Here is a 24,000-nt window from a genome sequence, read left to right on the forward strand (position 1 = left end):
AATTATGGGATAGCCTCAATTTGCAGATGCCATAGTGATATGAGAACAACATTTTTTATTAATAAACGTGCGCCTTTGGACAAGTCGTCAGTGACACCACCCTATGGCACTTCCAGTTATCTTCAGCAATACAAATAGGTTGGACAGTTCATGACCATCTCTCTTATCTACCTGAGAAGAATATGCACCTTGCAGGCATTCAAGGGCTTCAGTAAAGCTCTGTGCATAGGTATTAAATATTGGAAACTGCAAGGCATCTGAAATGATACACGTTGGCTAATTACTGTTGCCTGATGAATGGCCAGGGACAGCTTGAATTTGCTCTCCGATCAAGTGAGAACAAATGGCTAGAAGGTGGGAACAGTTCATTGTTTATGCCATTTACCTGCAAGGTAAACGTTCCATTTAATGATCAATGGTGCATCTCGATTCCTAGAAGTAGCAATATTTGTTATACCTTCTGCAACAGAGCACCTGGAGGCCATTCCTTCTCCATTGAGAAAACATGATGATGAAACCTAAAATTGAATCTCATCTGAAAACAGCTCATCTTCAGAATTACTCTTCAACCTTTTTTTAATTCATTTGGCCTTTGCAGGTGGGCGTTCATGACATTGCTGTGGGCCCAATACAATCCTGCTGCTTACAATTCTGCTCCTTCTCATGCTTCTTCTCTCATTCTCCCACCTTTCCCTTTCAATCGTTTGCTCGCTCTTCTGATTGCTCTTCTGCTTGCCCATCTCCCTATTTCATTCTTTTCTTTTGCCTCCCTTTATTTCATCTTTCTTTACCGAGTCTTATTTCTTTTTTTAATCTCTGGTTTTCTTTTATTCTGTCTTTTGAGTTTTATACCTACCTTCATGCATTTGAATTTTTCCTTGCACATCCTCATTTTGTGCCTCCTAATTCACTTTACTTTATCTTCCCCTCTATTCTCTTCATTTTGTTGTTACTTAAAGACACCTTTCTGACTTGTTGTCGTTCTATTGTTTCCCCACTCCTTATCCCCCATTTCTTTCACTCCACTTTTCTTGCTCCCTTTTGCTAATTTCTCATTCAAATATTCCTACACGATATTGTACCACTCATACCCCCTTCTTCGCTCTCATTACATAACTCGTTTTAATTCCCATCTTGTCTTTTTCATTATCTCCTTTTTTTCTTTCATATACTCGAGTACTTAATCTGGAGAGCCCAATTAAAAGGATTCACGTTTTGGATTCACTCATTTGAGTGAGTTAAAACAGCAACAATACTGGAAGCATCTCCCATTGTGTGCTACAGGCAAGCACCTGCTAGCATCAAACCAATCATTTAGCTCTCCTCACCTCAATCTGTCAATGTTCCCATCTTCTGAATGAGATTTTCCAATGTTTGATAAGAGTGATGTAAGATTATCTCGCATTCCTGACATTAAAGTCTGAAGATACCCTTTGCGTATACAATCTCATTTTTGTCTCTTATAATAAAGAATGTAGGGTTGTCGTAGAATTTGTTGCCATTTGTAAAGCACGTATTCCCTGAAACATTGGTGCATGAGTATTGAAAACACTGAACAGCACTCTGCGCCCTGAGAGAAGTCACTTGGCTGACCTTGGCCGCCATCTGTAAATCACCTAAAATAATCCTTGCTTACTGCTCATCGGTGACTGGGTGAACAAGCAGAGATGCTGGAAGCACAAGGACATAGGGTTAAAGGATCTGCTTAAAGGAACGTGGTATCAAAAAATACGCAACGCTTCGAAGTGTAATAACAAAGAGACATCTGTAGCAATTGCAGAGACTGGTGAGAGCTCCCATGTGAGTCATAAAGTTTACATTTGTTTACTAAGTTCTGTGGCAATGCGTTAGCGGTGTAAAACTTCTTAGATTGCTGTAGTGCTTGGTTATATACTGTGTCTGAGAGAATTTGAAGTTCTCTGTTCAATACACTGCCTATGTTGCGCGCTCATTGCCTACGTTTTATGTGCAGCAATGGAGGATTGAACTATGGAGGAGCAGGTATGATTTTGATTTGATCTTAGTGTGAGCTGTAGTATCCAGGGAATCTGACATCGAGCTAGAAAATGTTTAAAAGAAGTATGAGGGTGAGTGAGTGTCAATTGAACTCAGTCTTAACTAGTTCTCTAGTGAGAAGGTTGAACCTATGAAAAGTAGGGTTATGTAATACATACATCTAGGGGCATTAGTAACACTGTGCTACAGGGAGACACAAACATATTTTTCCTTATTGCCAGTGGCCAGTGTAACCTCTTTGGCTAGCACTAGCACACTTTAACTTATGGCTGCCTCTTTACAGAAATAGACACAACTGAGCTACACAAGGCAAAGCGGGGTTGGGTAAAAGGCCGCAAGTGCCTAACACCTTACATTGAGTCACATGGCCGCTGTATAGGACAGTGCTGTGCTAGCAAACCTCAGTGCCAAAGCACCTGTGGGGAGAGAGGCCCTAGAGAGTTCTTTACCTTAGTACTGCATACCATTGCTGTTTTGAAGTGCCAGCAGGGACGGCTTGAAGACTGCCGTAAAGTTCCTATAGAATGCAGGTCTCCGATGTTCCTATAGGTAGCTTCTTTATTAGCTTGTTCACAGGATCAACACATTTGAAGAGATAAGATGGCGCTTCAATATGTCCCACCAGAAGCTAGGCAGGCCACTGCCCAGCCTTCAGCTTGAAGACGCTGCCTTCGCAGGCACAATAAGGCAGACTCCCAGTGTGGTGAGGAGCCAGCTCCCAGGGTGAGCAGCAAGCACTCCACGCGACAGGACACAGAAGGGAATTAAGACCCAGCGACTGTGCATGCAAATGCAGGACGTCTTCCAAGTAATTGCTGGAGTGGGCCTCTACACAGATGATCTACTATGTATTGCAAAATGTTCTGTAGCAACTATCTAGATGATGACTAATGTAAAATGTCGATGCTACTGATGAACACCATCAGCCCTCGGTGTGTAACTTCTTGCAGCGAGCATCAAGCGTGGGTGTAGTCTAGCTTGGAGTATGTTACCCTGAAATTGTTAATACTCTAGTGTTCAGTTTGGCTGGTCTCACTCTAGGCCTGGGGATGGAGCCTTGATTTAAACCCCTTTGTCGTGAGTGTGGCCTTCCAGGTTTGACATGCAGCTTGCAGCAGGAGGAGTGTCTCTGAAGTATTACACTTCCAAAACTAATTGGTAGTACGCTACGATTACTTGAGATTGATAAACATCTATTTTTGCAGAACTCCATTATGTTCTGGAGATGCCGCTCACGTCGGGGAACGAGCAGCCGCGCGACACCCTGTCTGCGCTTCGCACCCCCAGAGACCTGCAGTCAAGGATCCATCTTCATCTACAGTGCCAGCATTAATTACCAGGGGCTCTTTAATGAAATCATTATAAATGATCTGAACAGGTGCTGACTGTAGCTGAAAAACTTGTCAAGCAAATGATCCTTTATTAAAGTTTTTCACTTGCCATATCTTTTTTCAGTCACCCTCCACTGCCAGTAATTTACCTGCTTCTTATCAGTGAGGTGTGTTTCTGCAGAAGGTCTTCTGCTGCATGAAACCCAATCAACGCTCACTATTCTATCCCGTTTTTCAGATATTCCCTTTCCCCATTTCCCTAGTTTTACGATTTTCTATACTGGTTTAGAAGTGTATTGCCATTGAGATGGCCGCTATATGGGTATGGGACCATATCACAGGCAACTTATGTATCGTATTAAAAGCATGATTTATTAACTGGTTTTTGTACTCTTTAGAAAGATTTATGAACATTTGATAATGTGCAAATATTTAAAATGTGTTTCATACAGCAATGTGTATTATCAATCAAATTATTAATGAAAAGCGCATTGTAAGCAAGCTAAAAACCTGCAGTCTAAAAGTCTAAAATGTGACAGCAGAGAGGAGGCATGGGCGTTCGCGATGGTGGGCGGGAGGGGGGGATGTGTCAAGGGGTGCACCCCACTCCCACCACCTATCCTGAAAATAAATTCAGCAGTATGAATTACGAAAAATAATTCAGTCACAGCTCTTTCATGTGAAATATGATATTTGAAACCACTGGCAGATAGTCAATAAGAAGGCTTAAACTTTACCCTTGTATCTGTGTGTGCGTGTATAGATAGATGTTTTTTTTGCTGTACCATTGTACAATTAAAACAAAACATAAAAATGTGAGAAAAACACAAATGTTTGCCTCCCAAACTGCATGTAAGAAGTACTTTAAACAGGGGACCAACTATCCTAATAGTCAGGAGACAGCTGTAATGCGATTTTACCTTATTGCACATGTTTACACCCTTGAATCATGTTTTCCCGTTAAATACAAATACAGATGAATAAATGCCAGGGCATAAACCGTACATGCAGGTGCACAGATTTGCATATGCTATTTACTGTTGAGGAAGGAAAGGGCATTGCCCTCCCCATACTCAACAATGATAATAAATAACCAATTACACGCTGTGCATCTGCATACATACTATACATAAACATCTCTTTTTGGGGTACCTTTCTTGCAAAGAAAAAAATTCTGCTCTGTAAAAAATCCATGTTTGGGAAACGTACCCCTGGGAAATATATATTTTGTTATCTCAGTGATGAATTATGAGCCAATAAAGGACCAAATTATGTGGCATGATTATCTCATTTATGCTGCATAAAAATGCAAAGTATGTGGCACATTCTCTGGCAGTATTATTTTGATCAGTTTGAGTGGAAACGACATTGTTGTTGAAATGATAAATTCATAATGATGCGGCAAATGTGTAGCCACATAATTGCATAATTGACTGTCCCAGGCTATTGTCCAATTTCAAAAGTAAAAAAAAAAACTTGAGCATTCTAATTTCAATCTGTGACAGTTGCTAGCTAGCGCAAAGGTTGTGATTTCTGAAATTATACATTCTTGACTACATCATTTAATTTTGTTCACTTCATTTTACTGTAAACAATTTAAGAGATTAGTGTAGTACATTACAAACTCTTTTCAAGAAAGATTATTCTGTTGAAAAAAAACCTGTTCGAGTTAACTACACTACAACTAACATGTACTATAAGAAGGGGAGAGGAATTGGCTTAATGTGAAGGAGGGCCCCTCAGTCTTCCATACCTCACAGAGAGTCATTGGATGGTGGAATGGGGGCCCCTGTGCTGCTGAGTCTGCAGCAGCCTGCATTACGCCCTTGTAACAAGGGTGGCGGGTGGTTCTTGACATGTTGGCATGCTGTCTGTGGGAAATGCTGTGTGCATTAAAATGATGGATTGCAAGTGAGTAGCCAGGAGACAAGGCTGCTGAGAGGATGGATGAGCAGTTCGCAGTTGTCACTTGAGATTGTCCTGGTGCAGCTGCTCGTGTGACTGGAGTAGTGGAGTAAACTTCAGCCACTCTGCTCTGGTGATGGCTCATTTACAGCTCTTAAAATAGAGCACTGGTCATCCCTGCCGATTGGATGAACGTTTTACAGCGTGTTTTGCAACAGAAAACAATAGCACACTTTTGTGAGAATGGTCTAGATGGGCTCACGAAATGGGTTAGCTGTTTACATGTCTAAACTGTGACTTTTAAGCACCTTTTAATGCAGTTCGAAACCATTAAAAAGTAGTGGAGAATATTAGACAAATGAGTATTTATAAAGAATATATTTACTGTAGACATGGGGTTACAATGTAGAAAATTTGCCATGATAAAATGTGATCTACCTCTGTTTTAGATTAACTAATTACATGAACTGAGATGATTCGAGAGATGCTCTAGAGGTATTTTAATTAGGCATCAAAGAAAAAACTTCTGAACAATAGGCATCCTTCCAGAAACACAAGAAGCTCATGCGCATTTTGAATGGAACTAGCTTAAAATAGTGGCATTGGTTCATTTTACGTGTTTTAGGGATCGTTTCACAAGATCTTTTGTGCAAAGGTCTCAAATTATAAATTTCACTTCTTTGGTTACATTATCATAATAAAGAGGCCCTATAGAAACTATAGTGTTAATCCATTGATGCCAAGGATTTTCTTCCCTTTAAGGGGCCTGTGAGGAGGCTCTCCGTTTAAATTACACGGAACGCCCACAAACTCATGAGTTTGTAAATATTCCCAGCCATGGTCCATGTTCATTTCCATCCTGAAAATACTTGTTAAGTTAATTCTGAAAAAGCTAACGTTTCACAGTTTTCTCATATGTAAATCACCCCAAACTTTATGGAATTATGTGGAAAAAGCTTTACCTAAATGAAAAAAAAAATCTGTAGGGCAGAAAAGAAAATGTCAAAAATGCAAATCCACATTTCTGCCAGAGTTACTCGTGCATCTTTTCAGTTTATTGATTGTCTGACTGATTAACTGATAGCTCTCAGAGCACTCCAACAAGTAGAAAAAATCCCACAATTGAGGCAGATCCGCTGCTTTTGACCAGCAGCACGGTTCTCGCTCATACGTATCCGTTTCAAAGTTGCTAGCAGCAAAAATATCTTTTTGAACAATCCTCCAATTTACTCAGTCACTCTGAAATGGCTACCACAGGTTTCGCGGTATCTCTCTTCCTCAAGGCCTAATACACATTTCCAGAAAGTCACTATAAAACCAGAACATGAAAGCAGAATCAGTTTCCCACATCAATACATATGCAAAAAAGATCCCAATCAATACATTTCATTTGGGGATATACCAACATTGACAAGAATACTCATGTTGAAACCTTACGAGCATTAACCAGAAATTCATTATCTATTAGTGAAGCACAATGCTTATATCAAATTGTTAGCTTGCTTTAAAAAACAGATAAAAAGAAGATACAGACATGGCACAACAAAGTTCATCATTGAAGCATGCACATCTTTGTACAAATAGGTGAACAAGTAAAAGCGATCAAAGACTTCATTGCTGTTAGAATTGCATCAGAAGTAAAAACAAAAAAAATCTATTTAGTCACCGTTATTCTACAAAAGATAGGTAAAGAAAAAATACAAAACCGATGCTAGTTGTAAAAGTCATGTCAATGTAAAGCCATGTAATCAATTATACAGAGATAATGGCGTTCCCGCATCTTAATTAGATAGGACAGATCATATTTGTCTAGTATATGGCATCACGTCCAAACTAAAAGGTGCTACTAGAATAAGAATATCCACAATCCAATTTCAAATTCTAGAAACACATGGGAAGTTATAACTCTGCATGGTTGGAAAATATAAATCATGCCAGCAGTTCACATGCCTTAAACATCATGAAATATTGTCCACCCCAGTTCAGAAAATACAATAAGCAATCAAAATGTACTATAATCGCATCAATCTGAAAGTAAATATAATCTCTAACGCAGTGTAAATATATTTGCCAATGTATATGGCACATGTATATAGAACTCCTGGAATTAGATGATGTTTTGGGAGTGGAGTACTTCTCAGAGAAAATGTCTATTTATTACGTCTATGAATGGCAGGTACTCCAAGTGCTTCTTCTACATCAGTAAGGACCAGGTCAGCAGGGATGCTGCTGATGTTTGTGACACACCTTTACCTCCTGCTGAACCACAAATGTAATGGTGTAATGCCACTGGGCCCTTTTGCTTTGATCTTAAATTTTCCTGTCACTACACCACAGAATCATTTATTTTGGTCCTCCGATGGATCTTGAACCGTGCCGAGAGGGGTTGGATATAGAGGATCCAATCCAGTTATCTAATGAGGATCAAGAATTGGATAACTGGCTTACAAACTAGTAATTAAAATCATGTATATGACTCAATACAACGTCATACAAGTATAGAATTATTACTGCTACACCAAATCTCCTGAAGAAATTTAGACAAACTAGGATCATACACACAGGTAATTCAGTTAAAGCTTTACAAAATAGTAACATTGGGACCTGTTGGCTAGAAACCTCTCTATTGGAATTCCCAAACCTCCTTAAAGCTATTGAAATGCACAATCAATCACTGGAGACCAGTCATAGAAAGACATAAACAGGCTCTTTAAATGGTTAGAATTTATCATTAAATTTAGGAAGTGTGTACATCAGTCTCCGGCATTTAAATTAAGAACACTGATTAATCAGATTTATATTTCTCGGACCATCAATTACCAAAGTTGTAGGAGGAGAGTTCAGAAAAAGGCATGAATCATATCAGCTCAAATATTCTCTTCCAAGGGGGATAACGTTTGCAAATAACACACACAGCTTATGCACCAGCCGGGAGAGTCCACAAGTTCGAAAGCAGTCTCTCAGTCCAATAGGAAGGAATCCTCATGAGAAAGGTGGGAAACGGAATGTGATAGTATATCAATCCATGGATAGTATAATTTCTCAGTTTTGAGGTGGCACCTCCTGGTTTACCTCATCAAATCAGATCACTCAGTCCATTGGTCAGTTCATATAGGATGCTTGTCATGAGACCTAAAGAACACACATTTTACGAGAATATAGGCATTTCAGGTTATGTAAGTGATCAGATCATCTGGAAGAGGTGCACCTTTAAACAAAGATCCTTTAACAAGGCACATGAACAACTTTGAAAGAGCAGTTTCCCAATCAGATGTTCCTGGTGTAACAATAATTGTATATAACGGCCCTTGTAAGCACATGGGAACTCCTGAACTAGGATACAGTTGCAATACATTTGCAATACTGAGATTCTCATGGAGACAGTCGAGCAAGAGGAAAAAGAAAAATATTCATGACTAAGCAGACAGGCCTATTTGAATTTAGGCTAATAAAACAAGAATATAAGCATTCAAATATGCATTTTCATTATAAATTATGACATTTAGATTTGATTTGGGCTGTTTATAGATATGATTAGGGTAAGTTAGTCCCATTGTAAGTGATAATGTATAACTATAAATTGCTACTGGATTTCGAAAGTATCGACATGTAACTTTATCTCAAAATCACAAAAACTATTTTCATTTAGGTACTTTACATTAGTACATATATAAAGATCATACTGTGAAAGTTTCAGGTCATTATTATGTAGTGCATAAGTGCAGCACCACATTTGTATTTTCTTTCACTTGGTGCGGAATAGAAACTGCTAAGGAATGCTTGATTAAGTGCAAATTCACACTATTGCTGACCCCTGATCCAGCCTGCTACAAGACACACCCATTGCAGAAGTGCCAGCCAGTTCTTGAACTGATGAAGAGCAACGGATTCAAACAGTGTCATGATTTTACTCATTAAAGACGTTAAAAGATGGCATCTGGCTAGTCGCATCGGGAGAACGCTCCCGAAATCACCGGCTTAAAAAAGTATAGGAAATGTGATGCGAGAGCCGTACCTGACGTGAAGAGTTCATGGAACCAGGGGAAGAAAGCGACAAGCCGATCCCGATAGACAAGCTGTTCATAGAGCTCCTAAAATCGGTCCTTGAAATGAGTGGTGTGGGTGAGACGCGGTACGGAGCTTCTTGCTACCTGCAGAGGTGCAGAGGGAGGTGAGCTTGGAGGTGGAGCCTGCAGAGGCTGCGAAATCAGCGGAGCTGACGGAATTGGCGGAGACGGCGGAATCGGCAATCCAAGCGAGTCAGCAAGCTCCCTGTATCGAGGCGAGAAGCAAAGCAAGACAGCGTGCGAGGAATCAGTAGCATCAGCAGCAGCCGATTCACGCAACGCGGGAGAAGTGGGTAAACTGCAAGGTCCAACAGGCTGTTCTTCGGACTGCCCCTGGGTTTACTTCCGTAAGAGCTTGGTGGAGGAGAGAGGTGAGGCCCTGAGCGGAACGGTAGCAACTATATTTTCGGAGAACAACAAAGGATGCAAGAGAGTTTCACAGATTAACCCCTTCGGGGCTGATGACGAGCTGGGCTCGTCATGGCGTAGCCTCCTCGCACGCTGATGCCGAGCCCAACTCGTCATGAATAATGGGATTATGAAAATCTGAGCGTGCGAGCGGAATTCCGCTCGCACGCATGTGGTTAAAGCACTTAAATTGCTCAAAGCACTGTGGCAGAGTCTGTCTGCGGACATGGCGCCAAAAACCACGCTAGGGGGCAAAGGCAAAGCTTTGGAGGAACAGCAAACACCCGCACAAGTGCAGGCGCAAGACGGAGATAAAGACCCCAGAAAAGGAATGGAGGAGAAAAACCAAGGTGAGGAGAGCGGGGCTAAAAAAGGGACTAATGCTAATACTGGTCACAATACAAGGGGCAAAAAAATGTGGTAACAAACTCTGGGACACGTACCAACAGCATAACGGGGTTCTTCTCCCCAGCAACCCAGATTGAAGCTGCTAAGAAAAATATAGTTATGGGTGACCCCCCGGAAAGTAGGAAGCTAAGCCTCGGAGATGAGGGTTCAGGGCAGCCAAAAGGTCGAGCAATAATTTTGCCTAAGAAGGGCGATATAACAGGGGGCACCACAGGGGGTCCTACTCAGTGGAGCGAAATGGTAGAGAAAGATACAGGGGCCGTATCAGAAAGTATAACGAACATTGAAGCCCTAGCTCAAAACTCAGCTGGGCCCCCTAACACTGAAGCAATGACAGAGCCTCCAGGAAAGGGTCGGAGAGGCAAAAAGAAAAACCAAAAGATGATTTAACAACAACGGAATCATTAATTCAAGAAATCAGTGTAATCAGCGGCCCTACCACTCGCAACGCTCCTAATGGTCCCGAAAAAACTACTGAAAACTTCTACTCTGTTACTGATGGCTCAGAGGGATCTGAAGGCACTCCCTCAGAGGTAAAGGAGCTAGAGGAGAGCGAAAATAGAGACACCAGATTTAAGCTTTATCTCCAGCTCGGAGGCAAGGAGAGGATCCTCACGAGAAAGAGAGACGGTCACAAGAAAGAAGAGATTATCACGCAGACAAAGGGACACGCATTCCCAGGAAAAAGCTGGGATCAGCCAAAAGTCACTAAGCGGGCTGAACCCAGAACCAGTGTTAAGATGGGACTACTCAGCCACTCGAAATGTTTATTCAGAACAACCTTGTCAGGAGGGGGTCCCCAGAGACCCTAGGGAGGCCTCCTCACTACAGCTTATCTTTGGGTCAATCAAGCAGGTGCAGGAGGAAATTAAGGCAGAGGGTACGAAGAATAGAATGGCAAATAAAAACTTACAGGGAGCAAACCGGAAAGTGGCCAAAATATGCACGGATACTAACGCTAGAGTGGCCCAGCTCGAGGAAAGGGTTAGCGCACTCGAAGACAGTCGAGATAAAGATGCAACATCTAAGAGTGGCGGTGAGAAATTGATGACTGACGTACAATGGAAGCTAGAAGAGCTGGAGAATCTGCAACGCCGCAATCTTCGGGTCCTGGGTATTGAGGAAAAAGTGGAAGGAGACGATATTAAGGCCTTCGTAGTGAAAATGATGAAAGGGGCTTTCCCAGAACTGAGCCATTGGGACTGGGAGAAAGAAATTCAGAGGGTACACAGATTCCTAATCATGGCAAAAAGAACCATTAAACTTCACAAGATGGGAACCCTAGACCCCGAGCAATTTTAATTTACTTTGGGAATTTTCTTTTGAGAGAAGAGGTATACTCTAAGGCCCGGCCTTACTCTAAGCATTCCTTTGAGACTCACTCTTTCTTTACTACTCCGGACTTCTGTCACTCGACAGTCGAAAGGCGGTGGAGATTACGTGAACTGATTGAGCTGTGTCATCAAATGGGACTTCAGGCCTACTTAATAAATCCCGCTAGACATAAAATTATGTATAAGAACACAATTAGAGTTTTTTCTTCAGAAATCCAAGCTAGAGAGTACATGGACTCAATAAAATCAGATACTGGTGCTAAAATCGGATGATCAACTGATTAGAATCATCTCATCTCTTTGCTACCACTAGCTCCTAATAAAGGACCTAAAGGGAAATACCGGATTAGAATTTGATGTGGACTTTGATTTTGATTAACAACTGCGTTATTAATTTAACCTAAATCCACAGCCTAATTGATAGGTCACTGGGTAGAGGTAGCAACATCATTAGTAGTAGTGTCAGGTCGGTGTGTATACATGTATAAATAAACACTAGGTGATTATTTTGGTGATGGAGGGAACGCGACTGCAAGACACTATCACAGAGGCCATAAGTCTACTTGCCTTGTTGGGTGGAGAGGGGGGAGGGGGAGGGCGGAGAGGGGAGGGGGGGGTAGGGGGTGCCGCAGTGGGAAAAAACAGAGGAAAACTCATCATCAGAATAAAAATGAAATCAGATATGGTTATAATGGGAAGGAAATGCAGATGCCAAAGGGAAAGGGGAGGTGGTACAGTAAACAGTAAACAGAAAAGAGATAAAGAATTCTAACTTTTATGCGCATAGTTACAATTGATGTTTGTGGTTTAAATGATGCAAGAAAAAGAAGGGATCTGAGAGAATACTTCAAAACATTGCAAGCGGATTTAATTTGTCTTCAGGAGACGCAGATTCACCCGTGAGGGTTTCCAGGCTCTGGATTCTTGCTAGGAACAGTCGAAGAGCCATGTCTTGAGTCCTTTTCTGAACTTCTAGAGAAAGGATGATGTTTGGCGGTGTAGGGGGAGGTTGTTCCAGGACTTGGCGGCGAGGTAGGAGAAGGAGCGTCCTTCACTGTTGCTTTGGTGGATGCGGGGAGTGTGAGTGATTGCAAGGGAGGCAGACCGCAGGTATCTGGTGGGTTTGTGGAAGCTCTTGTGGTGGCTGATATATGCTGGTCCTTGGTCATAGAGGGCCTTGTAGGCAACTGTCAACATCTTGAATTGCCATCTTTTCAGGATGGGGAGCCAGTGAAGGTTCCTGAGGTGGGGGGCGATGTGGGTCTGTTTGGGGAGATCAAGGATGATTGTTTGAAAAGTGGAGAGTGTGTACTCCATGAGGGATCACAAATATGCTTGTCAGGATTAATATCCGTTCTTTCAAGTCGTCATACAGAGGACAAAACTATTTCAGGTTGCAGTGTAACATCTTTATTGTTTTTTAGTAGAACATGGACAGCCATGTTCTACTAAAAAACAATAAAGATGTTACACTGCAACCTGAAATAGTTTTGTCCTCTGTATGACGACTTGAAAGAACGGATATTAATCCTGACAAGCATATTTGTGATCCCTCATGGAGTACACACTCTCCACTTTTCAAACTTGCATTTCTATGAGAAGCCCAAGAGGTCCAGAACTTCGAGTGTGTCTCCATTCACCTACAAAAGCAGCTTATCAAAGCGCTGTTTAAACCTTGGAATCCTTGGACCTTTCCTACCTTGCCGGAGATCAAGGATGAGTTTGGCGGCTGAGTTCTGTATCGTTTAGAGTCTCTTCAGGAGTTTGTTGGGGAGTCCTGCGTAGGAGCGCATTGCTGTAGTCTAGCTGGCTGGTGACTAGGGCTTGAGTGGTGGCTTTCCTGGTGTTGACGGGGAGCCATCTGAAGATCTTTCTGAGCGCGTGTAAGCAAGCGGAGAAGACTGCGTTGAATGGGCGTTTCACAGTGAGATTGCTGTCCAGGATGATACCAAAGTTGCGGGCCTGGTCTGTAGGTGTGGGTCCAAGTTCGAGGGCCACCAGGTGGTGTTCCACGGGGAGGTGGTGTTCCCAAAGATCCGCACTTCCACCTTGTCCGTGTTGAGCTTCAGGCAGTTGGTCTTCATCCGGGCGGTGATGCTCGTCTTGAAGTTGTGAAAGTTGGTCCTGGTGGTGGTGGAGTCTTCTTAGAGCGAGAGGAGGAACTAGGTGTCGCCTGCGTAGGATATGATGTTGAAGCTGTGAGTTTTAGTGATGATTGTGAGCTGTTGCTCATATATACGTTGTGCTGTCATTCGTCAATTCTGATGTGACAATATTTTTTACTGAGGTACATGCACGTGGTTAGATCATAGCACGACATGGAAAATGCAAAACCTCCTGCTGTTGAATGAAAGTTGCACAAAGAATGAAAGCCAACACGTTGGCACTTTTAAGAAGATACCAAGGATCATTTATGTACTGAAAGTGGCACTCAGAACCCCCAGTCAACGCACAGCAGCTTCCAGCGATAGCAATTTTATTAAAAACACACTTCTCACAGAAAACCTGCACTCTGCAGTCCTTACAGATGAATAGACATTGTTTTAATGTAAAAATCCCTTAGAGATGAATACAATGAGAAAGTGAGAGCAATTCTTAGCTTTTACCTGCTTTATGTGGATACTGGTAACAAAGGTGAGCAATTTGCCCAGCTTTCAAAAGCTTTCTATTGCAAACTGCAGTATGCAGGGCAAGACATACTTTCAGTCAAGATGACCCACCAAAGCTCTTCAGGAGTCAGGGCTGGAGTACTGAGCAGTGAGCAGCATGAAGGGAAAGAGTGTACTATAGTCCCAAGTCTAAGTCTCTCTCGTGTGGCAGCCATATAACCAGCACCCTGTCACTAAATCTACTCGTCTGCTACGAAGGTCATCAAAACTTATTTAATGCTGAAAGCTGTGATTGCTTGGAATTGTTTGGTGTTTTCTTACCTCTCGCTTTGTCCTTAGGGGGCTCTCACCTTCAAACAGCTCTAAATACCTTATTCACCATTCCTCACAGTGATATAAGTACAGTAAGTACAGGTAAAGTTAGAAAAAAATATTGCCCTCAACCTACCGCTCCCCACGCCCCCCCCCCCCCCCCCGAAAATAAAGTTTTGGTTAAAAAAATAAAATCACAAGTTGTTCCACTACTCCCTATTATTGAAAGGTACTGTTTGCAGTGTGGATGGTGACAGTGTGCTGGGACAAACTGATGTCACTCACACAGATGAGACCCAGTCGACTGATCAGTTTCCTTGTGTTGTAAGCTGTGGTGGGCGGAAATAAAATGTTGCACTGAAAGAGGACAATCACTGAAGAGAACTGGCGTAAATATCCAGTATGTATGTATACATATATACATATTTTTAAAACTAATTTTTATGGGAAAAGTCTTGGCTAATGCCAGACCTAAAAATAGCAAAGTAATATCTACTTCTGACTCAGCAAAAGGCTTTTGAAGGACCATTAGTCTCACTTTCAAAGTCATTGAATCATGTCGACCACACCCCTTGAAGAAATTACAATGCTTTCTGGATTGCCCGTTTTCAGAGGCAAGAACCTGCCCTTACGTTCAAAGTGTCTGCAAATAGGGCAATGAGAATAGTTTTGCAAGCTGAGATCACACAAAAAATGTTACAGCTGAAAGCAAAAGTCAATATTCTGCCTCCATCAAGGAGCTCCTCTTCGCACTACAACCTCCTTGTAAGATGACCCAAGATCGCCCTCATGTCTTACATCTTACAGGCAATGCTCCAACTGTCCCCGAGTCTGATGACCAACAACCTTGAGCATCAAGCGGGATTCCTAAAAATAAATAAAAAAATACATTTGTGAAGAGTCTTGAGACTAATGCAGCAGAGCTGGCATACAAGGGAATCTAAATGAGAATCAGGTAGAGCTCATAAGAAAATATCTACTTTATTGGTGGAAGATGAAAAAAATCACTCAAGAGGAAACCAGCTTCAGGTAATAAGATTCCTACAATGGTCCAGCATCCAGATTTGTCTAGAATACGGTTGAATGGAATTAGAGTGACTTCCCATTATCAAACAAAAAAAAGCATAGATGTACACCAGCCCCTGTAAACAGAGTTTATTTCTTCAAAGTAAAATAGGGAGATCTGAGCAACGTGCATGGAAACACTGAACTTACCATTTCATGATGAATGCCATCTTGATATTTCAGGCAATTCTACATTAGCAAGATTTACAAAGATGAGAGCGGTCACTGTAGATTTAAGGAAAACAACATCATGTATATGCATGAAGCTACCATTTCAGGATCTTCCAAGTTCTTAAATGTGGTACTCTCTCCAACTAACGGCCTGCTTAGCTGAACTTGATGAAGAAGATATAAGTGATGGGTCTGGTTCTTCCAAATCATCCAATCTCACAAAAGAGGATTATCTGAAAGTGAAAGTGGCAATCACTAAAAGAGCCACTGGAAGCAATGTAAACCATGAGAGCTGAAGATGATGAACAGTATTTAGATAAAACGAGAACTGGCAGCCACCCTATAAACTTAAATTTGTGTTATCCTGAATCGTTCACTGTTTGTTTATGTGCAGCCTGCCTACGTTGGCGGCTTTCCCAGGGCCCTTCTGTAGCATTGAATCAAATGCATCGCTAGTTGTGTTGACACTGGAAGGCGATATACCCTGAGGTCCTTGTTACTCACTGTAGCTGTTAGCAGATTGTTTACCCTGAGCGGAATACAGAACTCCTCACTTTCTATTCCCTCTCTCCTGCATTTTGTCAGGGAGGGTGGTACAAGGGAAAGGGTTAGGGAGGGAGCTTGCTGATGAAAACGAACCATTTTTCCAAACTTTTTTGTGCGTGTTCTCAAGCTCGCCCCCCAACTTTTGCAGCACAACCCAAAGGAAGCCCTTGTACTTGCAAGTATGGGAAGGGCACTGCTAATGATTATAAATACACAATGTAAACAAGTTAATTAACTCTAATAGAAAGTGCAAACTTTTCACTTATGCATGCGTTTGTTGAAATCTGCAAATTGTTTGTTTTCTGTTTCAGAGGTCAAAGTCAGTAACATTTTTTTATCTCATATACCAAAAAGAAACATTTACCGCAGTACATGCATTTAAGTAGCAGATTATCGTTTTGAATACTTATTTATTCTTTTCTCTTTCTACAGTTGCCGAACAAGTAACCGTAAAAGTTTAATCGGAAACAGCCAGTCACCAGCGCTTCCACGACCTCATTCACCACTCTCGGCTCACACAGGTACGTCATCTACCATTGTTATTTATGTGATGTGTGTGGATTAATGAAAATTTAAAAACTGAAAAACCACATTAGGGGAAACCAAATAATGGAAAAATAAAATTTTGGAAATACAATTTTAAAGAAATGCAAAAAAAGCGAAAATTAAAGTAAACGTTTTAAAGGATAGATAATTTTATGGAAAAATGCAAAATTCATTAAACCTGGGTGGAAAGTAGAAATACTGTTGGGTTTTTGGGTTCAGGCATGGGTAATGTTTAAGGTGATACGGGATTATAGGGGTCAGAAATAATAGGAGTTCAGGCATAGAAATGGTTTTTTAGGGTTCAGAGATGGGTCGAGTGTAGGAGTGGTGAGGGTTTTTAGGGTTCATGTATAAGCAGTGTTTAAGTTTGAAGTGTTTTTAGGTTTCAGTGATGGGTGGAGTCTAGGGGGGTTGAGGGGTTTTAGGGTCCATGAATGGGAAGAGTTTAGGGCTGGTGGTGGTTTTTAAGGTTCAATTATGGGGAGAGGCTAGGCTGGTGAAGAGTTTTTAGAGTTCAGGATGGGGTGGAATTTAAGGTGGTGGGGGGTTTTAAGGATTCAGGGATGAGTACTATACGGTAATGAGTTATTATGGGTCATGGGTGACTGGTGATTAAGGACGGTGAGGGTTTTTAAGGGTTCAGGGATGGGTGGAGTTTGGGTGTGCTGATTAGTTTTAAGAGGCATAGAAAGGGTGATGTTGAGGTGTAGAAAGGGGCTTTTAGCGTTTAGGAATAGGTGTAGTGAGTGAAATTGTGGTTCCGGGTTGGGGAAGGTTGTCAGGGGTCAGCGATGGGTGGTGTTTACAGGTCGTGATGGGTCAGAAAATGAAAAGCATCTGAAGTAAGTGTTTGACACTGTGAAAGATATAAATATTAAATAATGTCCCCTGAAGTAAAGCATTGAAAGAAATATCTCAGACAAAACTGTTTCTGAAAGTAAGAACTGCAATCAATGTATTTACACTTAAAAATAAGCTCTTCAAATTTCAATTTTGACCAAAGAGACATTCTGTGAATTTTGTTATGTTATGTTATTTAAGCTTTATAGCGCACACAGATACTCCAAGTACTGTCCTAGCGTGAGCCTGGAGAGGGGAAAAGTGCCTGAAATTAAACAAAAAGATGAGTCTTCAATTTTTTTTTTAATAGACAAAAGTCTTGAATAGTGCGAAGAGCCACAGGAAGTGAGTTCTAAGCCGTGGCAGCTCTGACAGCAAGATAACTGGCCCCCACTCTAGTGAGCCGGAAGCGAGGGAGGTAGGCCAGAAGCTGGATGATGAACAGAGATGTCTGGCGGGGGTGTTGAACAAGAAACGCTTCTCTAAATAGGTGGGGCTGCAGGCATGCAGAGCACGATGGGCCACGGTCAGAGCTGTAAACTTCGCTCGTTCAGCCACAGGCAGCCAATGGAGTTAACACAGATGCTGTCTAATGCTGCTTCTCATCAGGATGTTGCAAACAAGTCACACAGTTGCATTTTGGACAATCTGTAATTTATTGAGCAGGTAACCCGGCAGGCTGACACACAAAGCGTTCACGTAGTCGATCCGTGAAAGAATCAGGGCCAGAGTCACTGTTTCCTTAGCTGCTCTGGGAAGATGCTGGAGAAATTTCCTAGGTGGTTTTCAGTGTCCCAAAGCAATTCCCTGCTAACTTCTTAATCAGAGTAAAAAAGGAAAGATTCTCTCGAACCAGACTCCAAAATTGTTAGCGGTTGCCCGATCAAGGCTGGCATGGGAAATTCCGCTGGTCATAAAGTTTCTCTGAACTAGGGGGGAAAGGTTCCATAGAGGAGAATTTCTGATTTGTCCTCATTGCATTTAAGCTGTGTTGAGGAAAGCCATTGAAAGACTGCTGACAAACAATTTATGGCCAAGGACGTGGAACACTCCGATTTCCCCCAGGTAAACAGAAGTGTCATCCGCGTATACTATAATTTTGGCTCCCAACTCTTCCGCCAGGTAAATCAAAGGGGTGACATACAAATTAAAAAGAAAGGAGCTCAAAGAGGACCCCTGAGGCACCCCAGTGGTCAACTTCTGAGGTGAGGAGGAGAACGAGGGGAGCCAAACTTGTTGAGTATGCCCCATCAAAAGGGATTTCAGCCAACTCATGGCAGCACCTGAGATCCCCATTGGCCGCAAGGCGGGTTAGCTGGAGGGAGTGGGGATGGTATAAAATGCTGCCGAGAGGTCTAACAAAATAAGAGCAGCCCTACCACCCAAATCAAAGCACTCCTGAATAGCTTCTGAGACTTCCACCAAGGCCGACTTAGTGCTATAGGAGGCTCTGAACCCAGATTCAGCTGGATGAAGTAGACCAGCGCCCTTGACAAAGTCGGTAAGTTGTTTATTGACAACTTTTTCACTGGCTTTCGCCAAGGTTGGGAGAAGGGAAATAGGGTGTTAATTAACTGAGTTCAATGGATCCAGCGATGTTTTTTTTAAAAGAGGCAAAATCTAGGCCTGTTCCATGCTGAGGGAACATGGGCCTCTGTCATGTCGCCAAGCCTGTCCTGATGATATCCCACGGTCAGGCATGGCAGGAAAGAGGCAGGGAGGAGTCTGGCACGCGAGTTTCAGCTCGCTCCGGGACTAGGTGTAATAAAGAAGTGTAAAAGCTGCGCCGGGGACACGATAGCCTCCTGAAGGGACAGATTGCTGAGTTTGTTAAGTTCAGGGCTCACTATCTCTGTAACCAAGACCAAAAGTCTGGCAGAGCAGGGATCAGTTGGGGAGCCTGACTTCAATGCCTTAAGGGCCCTCCTTGACTCAGGAAGATCAATAGGTGAAAAAGACATCAGGGAGTGAGATTCAGCATGCGGCACCAACGGGGACAGGGGCCTGACCATAGAGTGATTGCCAAGGGTGAAAGATGCCTGGATCGAGCACATTTTATCAATAAAGAATTTTGAGAGTTCCTCGCACCAGGCGTTGGATGAAGGAAATGTGATGTATTCAGCTCTGGGGGCCAAAAGCTCTGGATAATAGAAAACATTTCTTTAGAATTGGTCCTGGCTAGATCGGTGCAATCTGCATTGTAAAGGCTTTTGGCCTGAGCTATAGAGTTATAATACAACTTCTGGGCTTTCCTAAGGGGTCATCTTCGCCAAGGGGCAATATTCAAGCCACCATCGGCGTTCTAATTTTGCAGTGTTGTTTCTGCAGTTTAAGCTCATGCGAACGGCTTAGAAGGAGAATCCCTGGTTAGTTTGAGGAGGGCCGTAGGAGACCACCCTCTTGATCCAGCTAGAGATGCTTTCAAGAGTATCCTCCAAATCATCAGAGGAGGCCGGTCTGGACTCAGAGAAAGCACAGCTGAAAGTAATCTGGTCAATTTTGGCAAAGGCCGGGCCTTGGCCAGCTCGGCTTGGGAGAATAGTGCCGACCAGGACCCAGGAGAAGTATGACAAAAAGTGATCGGACCATGGCACCGGCAGAGGATCCTCCACCTTAATTGGGAAATTGGAGCAGATAGGATCAAGGATATGGCTGCCTGAATGTTTCGGTGCCCTGACCCATTGAGTAAGCTAGGCAAGATTTAAAGAGTCTAAAAATTCCCTGGTATCCCCAACATCATCTTTGTCCAAATGAATATTGAGATCTACCAGGAAGGATAATGCATGAACCCTTAAGCACGGGGAATAATAACACTCACCAATTTTTGAGGCCCTGCAGGCCTGGGAGCCTATAAACCAAAGTTCCACCCAGCAAGGAATGTGGGGAGATAGCGAAACTGGAATCAAGGACTTCACCCTCTCCTAACTAAGAGGACTCCTTGCAGCGAAAGGTCCACTTGTCTCTATAGATGACTGCAACACCACCACCCCTCCCGACTTAGAGGTCTGCCCGAGAGATCTTATATTATTTAGTTTCTACTATGAAGAGGTAAATCCCATTTATTCAGAATATTTCCATGAAAAAGTTGAGATAAAATGGTTTCTCAGTAATGGAATTCCATTAAGTCTTTTTTCTATGAATTATTTGTTATCTGAATGAGCATCTCACGGTCCGCTTAAAACTCTTTATCCCTTTTCAAAACATAAAATCCGTAATGGCTTGAACAGTAATGCCTCAATGAAGCTCATTACTTACTATCCTTTTCTACCACAGCGATTGTATTTTAAAACTTTATTTTCTATTAAATTTGGAATTGTTACATTATTATATTTTTCAACTTGGTTGTTCCGTTTTGTAAACATCTGTCTTTTCCTAAATTGTGTGAATTCAATCGACATTGGTAGTAAATTGAGAGATCTCCGTGTGTTATTGTGACATTTTTAGACTACTGTAAATGTGCTTGTTAGGAGCACATCACATTTGATCTTTAATGCATTAGGCTTACTAAGAGATTGCATTCCTTCCAGTATGACACTTTGTTCTGTGCTGCATTTATCACATTGTTCAAAACATTTGCAAAGTATTAAAGATCTACATTGGAACATTGCGGCACAAACTAACAATCTTTTTTTTACCCGTCACCGTGCAGCAAATTTCTTTTTTTTTTTATTCATCCGCAAGTTTGCCAAATTATATCCTGCTGGGTTTCATTTTATGAGACCAAGTACCTAAAATGAAGAATTCAATCTATTGTTTTTTTAGGTTTATTGATCCTTTAACAGTTTGCTAGTTTTAATTTTAGTTAAAAAAATGGATATGAAAAATCCTTATCCATATCGACTTCTAGATTCACACTATTTCAACTTTACTCCGAGGTACCTAGTATGTTTTGACTAAAGAAAGCGGCACTAATGACCCTCTGGGAGGTGACCGGAGAAATAACAAACATGCTCAATAAGTATAAGTATTGTGTTTGTGATATGTGAATGTTTCCTCCGCATTCCTCCTAGAAACTTAAATTATTGCTGACCTTGCAAGTTTGTTTGCATTATTGTGATGACAACCTTGCATCAAGTGACACGTAAATGTACACACTCCTTTAAGAAGGATGGTGTTCACCTACTATAAGAGTTTAGACCCACGCAAAAATGCCCACAAGTCCATTCTAATGCAGTATTTCCAAATGCAGATACATGTCCATATTGGCAGAACATCTGAGTTTGCTAAAGGGCCTAACCAAGGAAATATTCCACCATCCCTGATGCAACGAATCGGGCTAGGGAGTGTATCCCCCCCCCCCCCAAAGATATTTGTCACACCAAATTTAAGTTTAAAGGAACTTAGTTACCTGCGCTTATTCATGCAATGTTGCCCATTGTTGGCGGAAGCAAATTTAAATTACTTCAAATTTACAGTTTATTATTTGTTGGTTTTCACTGGCTGTCCGGTTTCTTCAAAATGATCTTATTTTGTGCAGAAGGGAGCTAAATCATCAGTGTGAAAAATCTGCCTCTTCTGCGTGGCCACCCTAGATTTTTTTAACCTTTTGCTGGACCCTATATTTTTGCTGGCTTTATAACTTTTGCACTTTACGCCTGCTAACCAGTATTCACGTTCCTGTGTTCCACCTTTAAGCATGGTGGAATTGGCAAACTCATAATTGGTGTATTTATTCTGCCTATAAGTCCCCAGTAAATGGTACAACATGTACCCTGGGCATGGAGGTTAAATGCTAGAGCACTGCAACACCTATTGTGCCATACACTATAGTGGCAGTGCACACATGGCTTCAGCCTTAACATTGCACCCTGACTGTAGCAATCCAAAACATGCACGACCTGTCAAAAAGAACTCCTTTGCTAAGTGATACCCTTCCTTTCAAATATTAGTTAGTCACCCCTATGTGAGCCTTGTTGACCACAAGGTAGAGTACATAGTATTTAGAAGTGGTACATCTGGAACGTTAATTTTACCTTGTCCCTCCAGAGACAAGGCCCTAAAATATATTTTCACTGTGGCCGGCCTCCCTGTCCTAAATAGAAAACTGGAGTACAGATTAAAATACTAATGCTGTATCAATGTAAAAGGTCAGGTTAGAAAAAAATTAAATACAATTATTTGTAATAGTTATTAAAAGTCCAAGTCAATAGGGTAGTAGAATATTTAATAAATATTATCTGCCTGAACTGTCAGAAGGCTGTTTGCATATGTCTCTGCCTGTGCTCGGCATTGAATATCTGTGAAATGCCTCCCAGGAGCAAGCAATAGGCTGATCTGAATGCACAGTGATGTCTCCTCTGAACTTCATGGAATAAACAGGGTGGGGATTGTGGACATTATTTTGACACTGGTGTCACATTCTGCTTGATAGGTCTGTTGAGCCATTTGTGGCAAACTTGAAAGGTAGAGAACAAGATGCTGAGACAATTCTTTTGTATCCACTGTCTGCTTGCTGGAGAACCCTTTTTGTGGCCTACCAGACTTCTGTCGTTTGGTTTTGTTGTGGGTACGATGGCGGCCTCAAACTGGATTTTAGTGTTAGGTGTGAGAGGGCACTAGGATTACCATAATACCCTCCTCCTGCATATCCACAGCCCTCACCCCAAGATGAGGGTGGCCTAAGACTTTCACCATATTGAAAATGCTCTGACACATGGCATTTTCGAACTGCCTGTATAAGGACAAACACGAAGTACTGAAAAAGTGAGTACGATCTGCCCGGAGGACTTTTACCCCATTAGGTAGGATCTGCCCAGGAGTCACCCCATGCCCCCAGCCAGCTCCAGTAAAAAAATGTGCCAACTCCAAGCACCTCCTTCAGAACTCTTTCTGAACTTGCAGAAGATCAGAAGGGGCTAGACCTGCTGCGGGTGACCAAAGAGGAGGCCTGGAGGACTTGACCAGTTCCCTCTTGTACCCAGGACAAAGAAATGGACTACAGGGGTTGGTTGGCTGACCTCCTTTATGGTTACAGGGAGAAAACATGCCCTTTTCCTGGGTGTACTGAGTAGATCAGTAGCAACTGGAGCTGGACCGGACCCTGTTGTTGGCCTCTGCCTGTCATCCTGTGAGTCTCCGAACACTTTTCCTGAGGTCCTGTGGGGCTTTGGAAGTATACTCCTGTGATGGATTGAGCTTAAAACCCTCCGTCAAAAGGTACATTCTTAGGCCAAGACAAGCCTGATTTGTGTATCTGACTCATTGCGGTCAGCCTCTAATTGCATTTAGGTTCCCTTTCCCGTGACATTTTATTTCTGCGTGGCCTAGCTTCTTAAAGACAGTGTTAGGTAGTGGGTGTGGCCCATCACTGCCGTGGCAGTCAGTGACTGTTGTGATTTGAGGGTTGAAGTATGTCGACGTTTCGACCCAGGTAGATGCAGGTGTGATTGCAGGTGTGATTGTGACCTTGCTAGAGGGTCTTCATCAGGACGGTGGAACAGGG

The 24,000-nt window shown here is 42.2% G+C and overlaps 1 protein-coding gene across 7 annotated transcripts in view; it reads left to right on the forward strand.

Annotated features, from left to right (window-relative positions):
* MAST4 (microtubule associated serine/threonine kinase family member 4) overlaps nucleotides 1-24,000 on the forward strand; it is a 1,854,902-nt gene that overhangs the window by 1,418,635 nt on the left and 412,267 nt on the right. For all 7 annotated transcript variants that reach the window (XM_086960700.1, XM_086960701.1, XM_086960706.1 and 4 more), the window contains one exon: nucleotides 16,605-16,693. In XM_086960700.1, coding sequence (XP_086816826.1) covers nucleotides 16,605-16,693 — 89 coding nt within the window. The remainder of the gene's footprint in view (nucleotides 1-16,604; nucleotides 16,694-24,000) is intronic.

The sequence above is a fragment of the Lissotriton vulgaris genome, chromosome 3_1 (assembly GCF_964263255.1).
Source record: "Lissotriton vulgaris chromosome 3_1, aLisVul1.2, whole genome shotgun sequence".
Lineage (NCBI taxonomy): Eukaryota > Metazoa > Chordata > Amphibia > Caudata > Salamandridae > Lissotriton > Lissotriton vulgaris.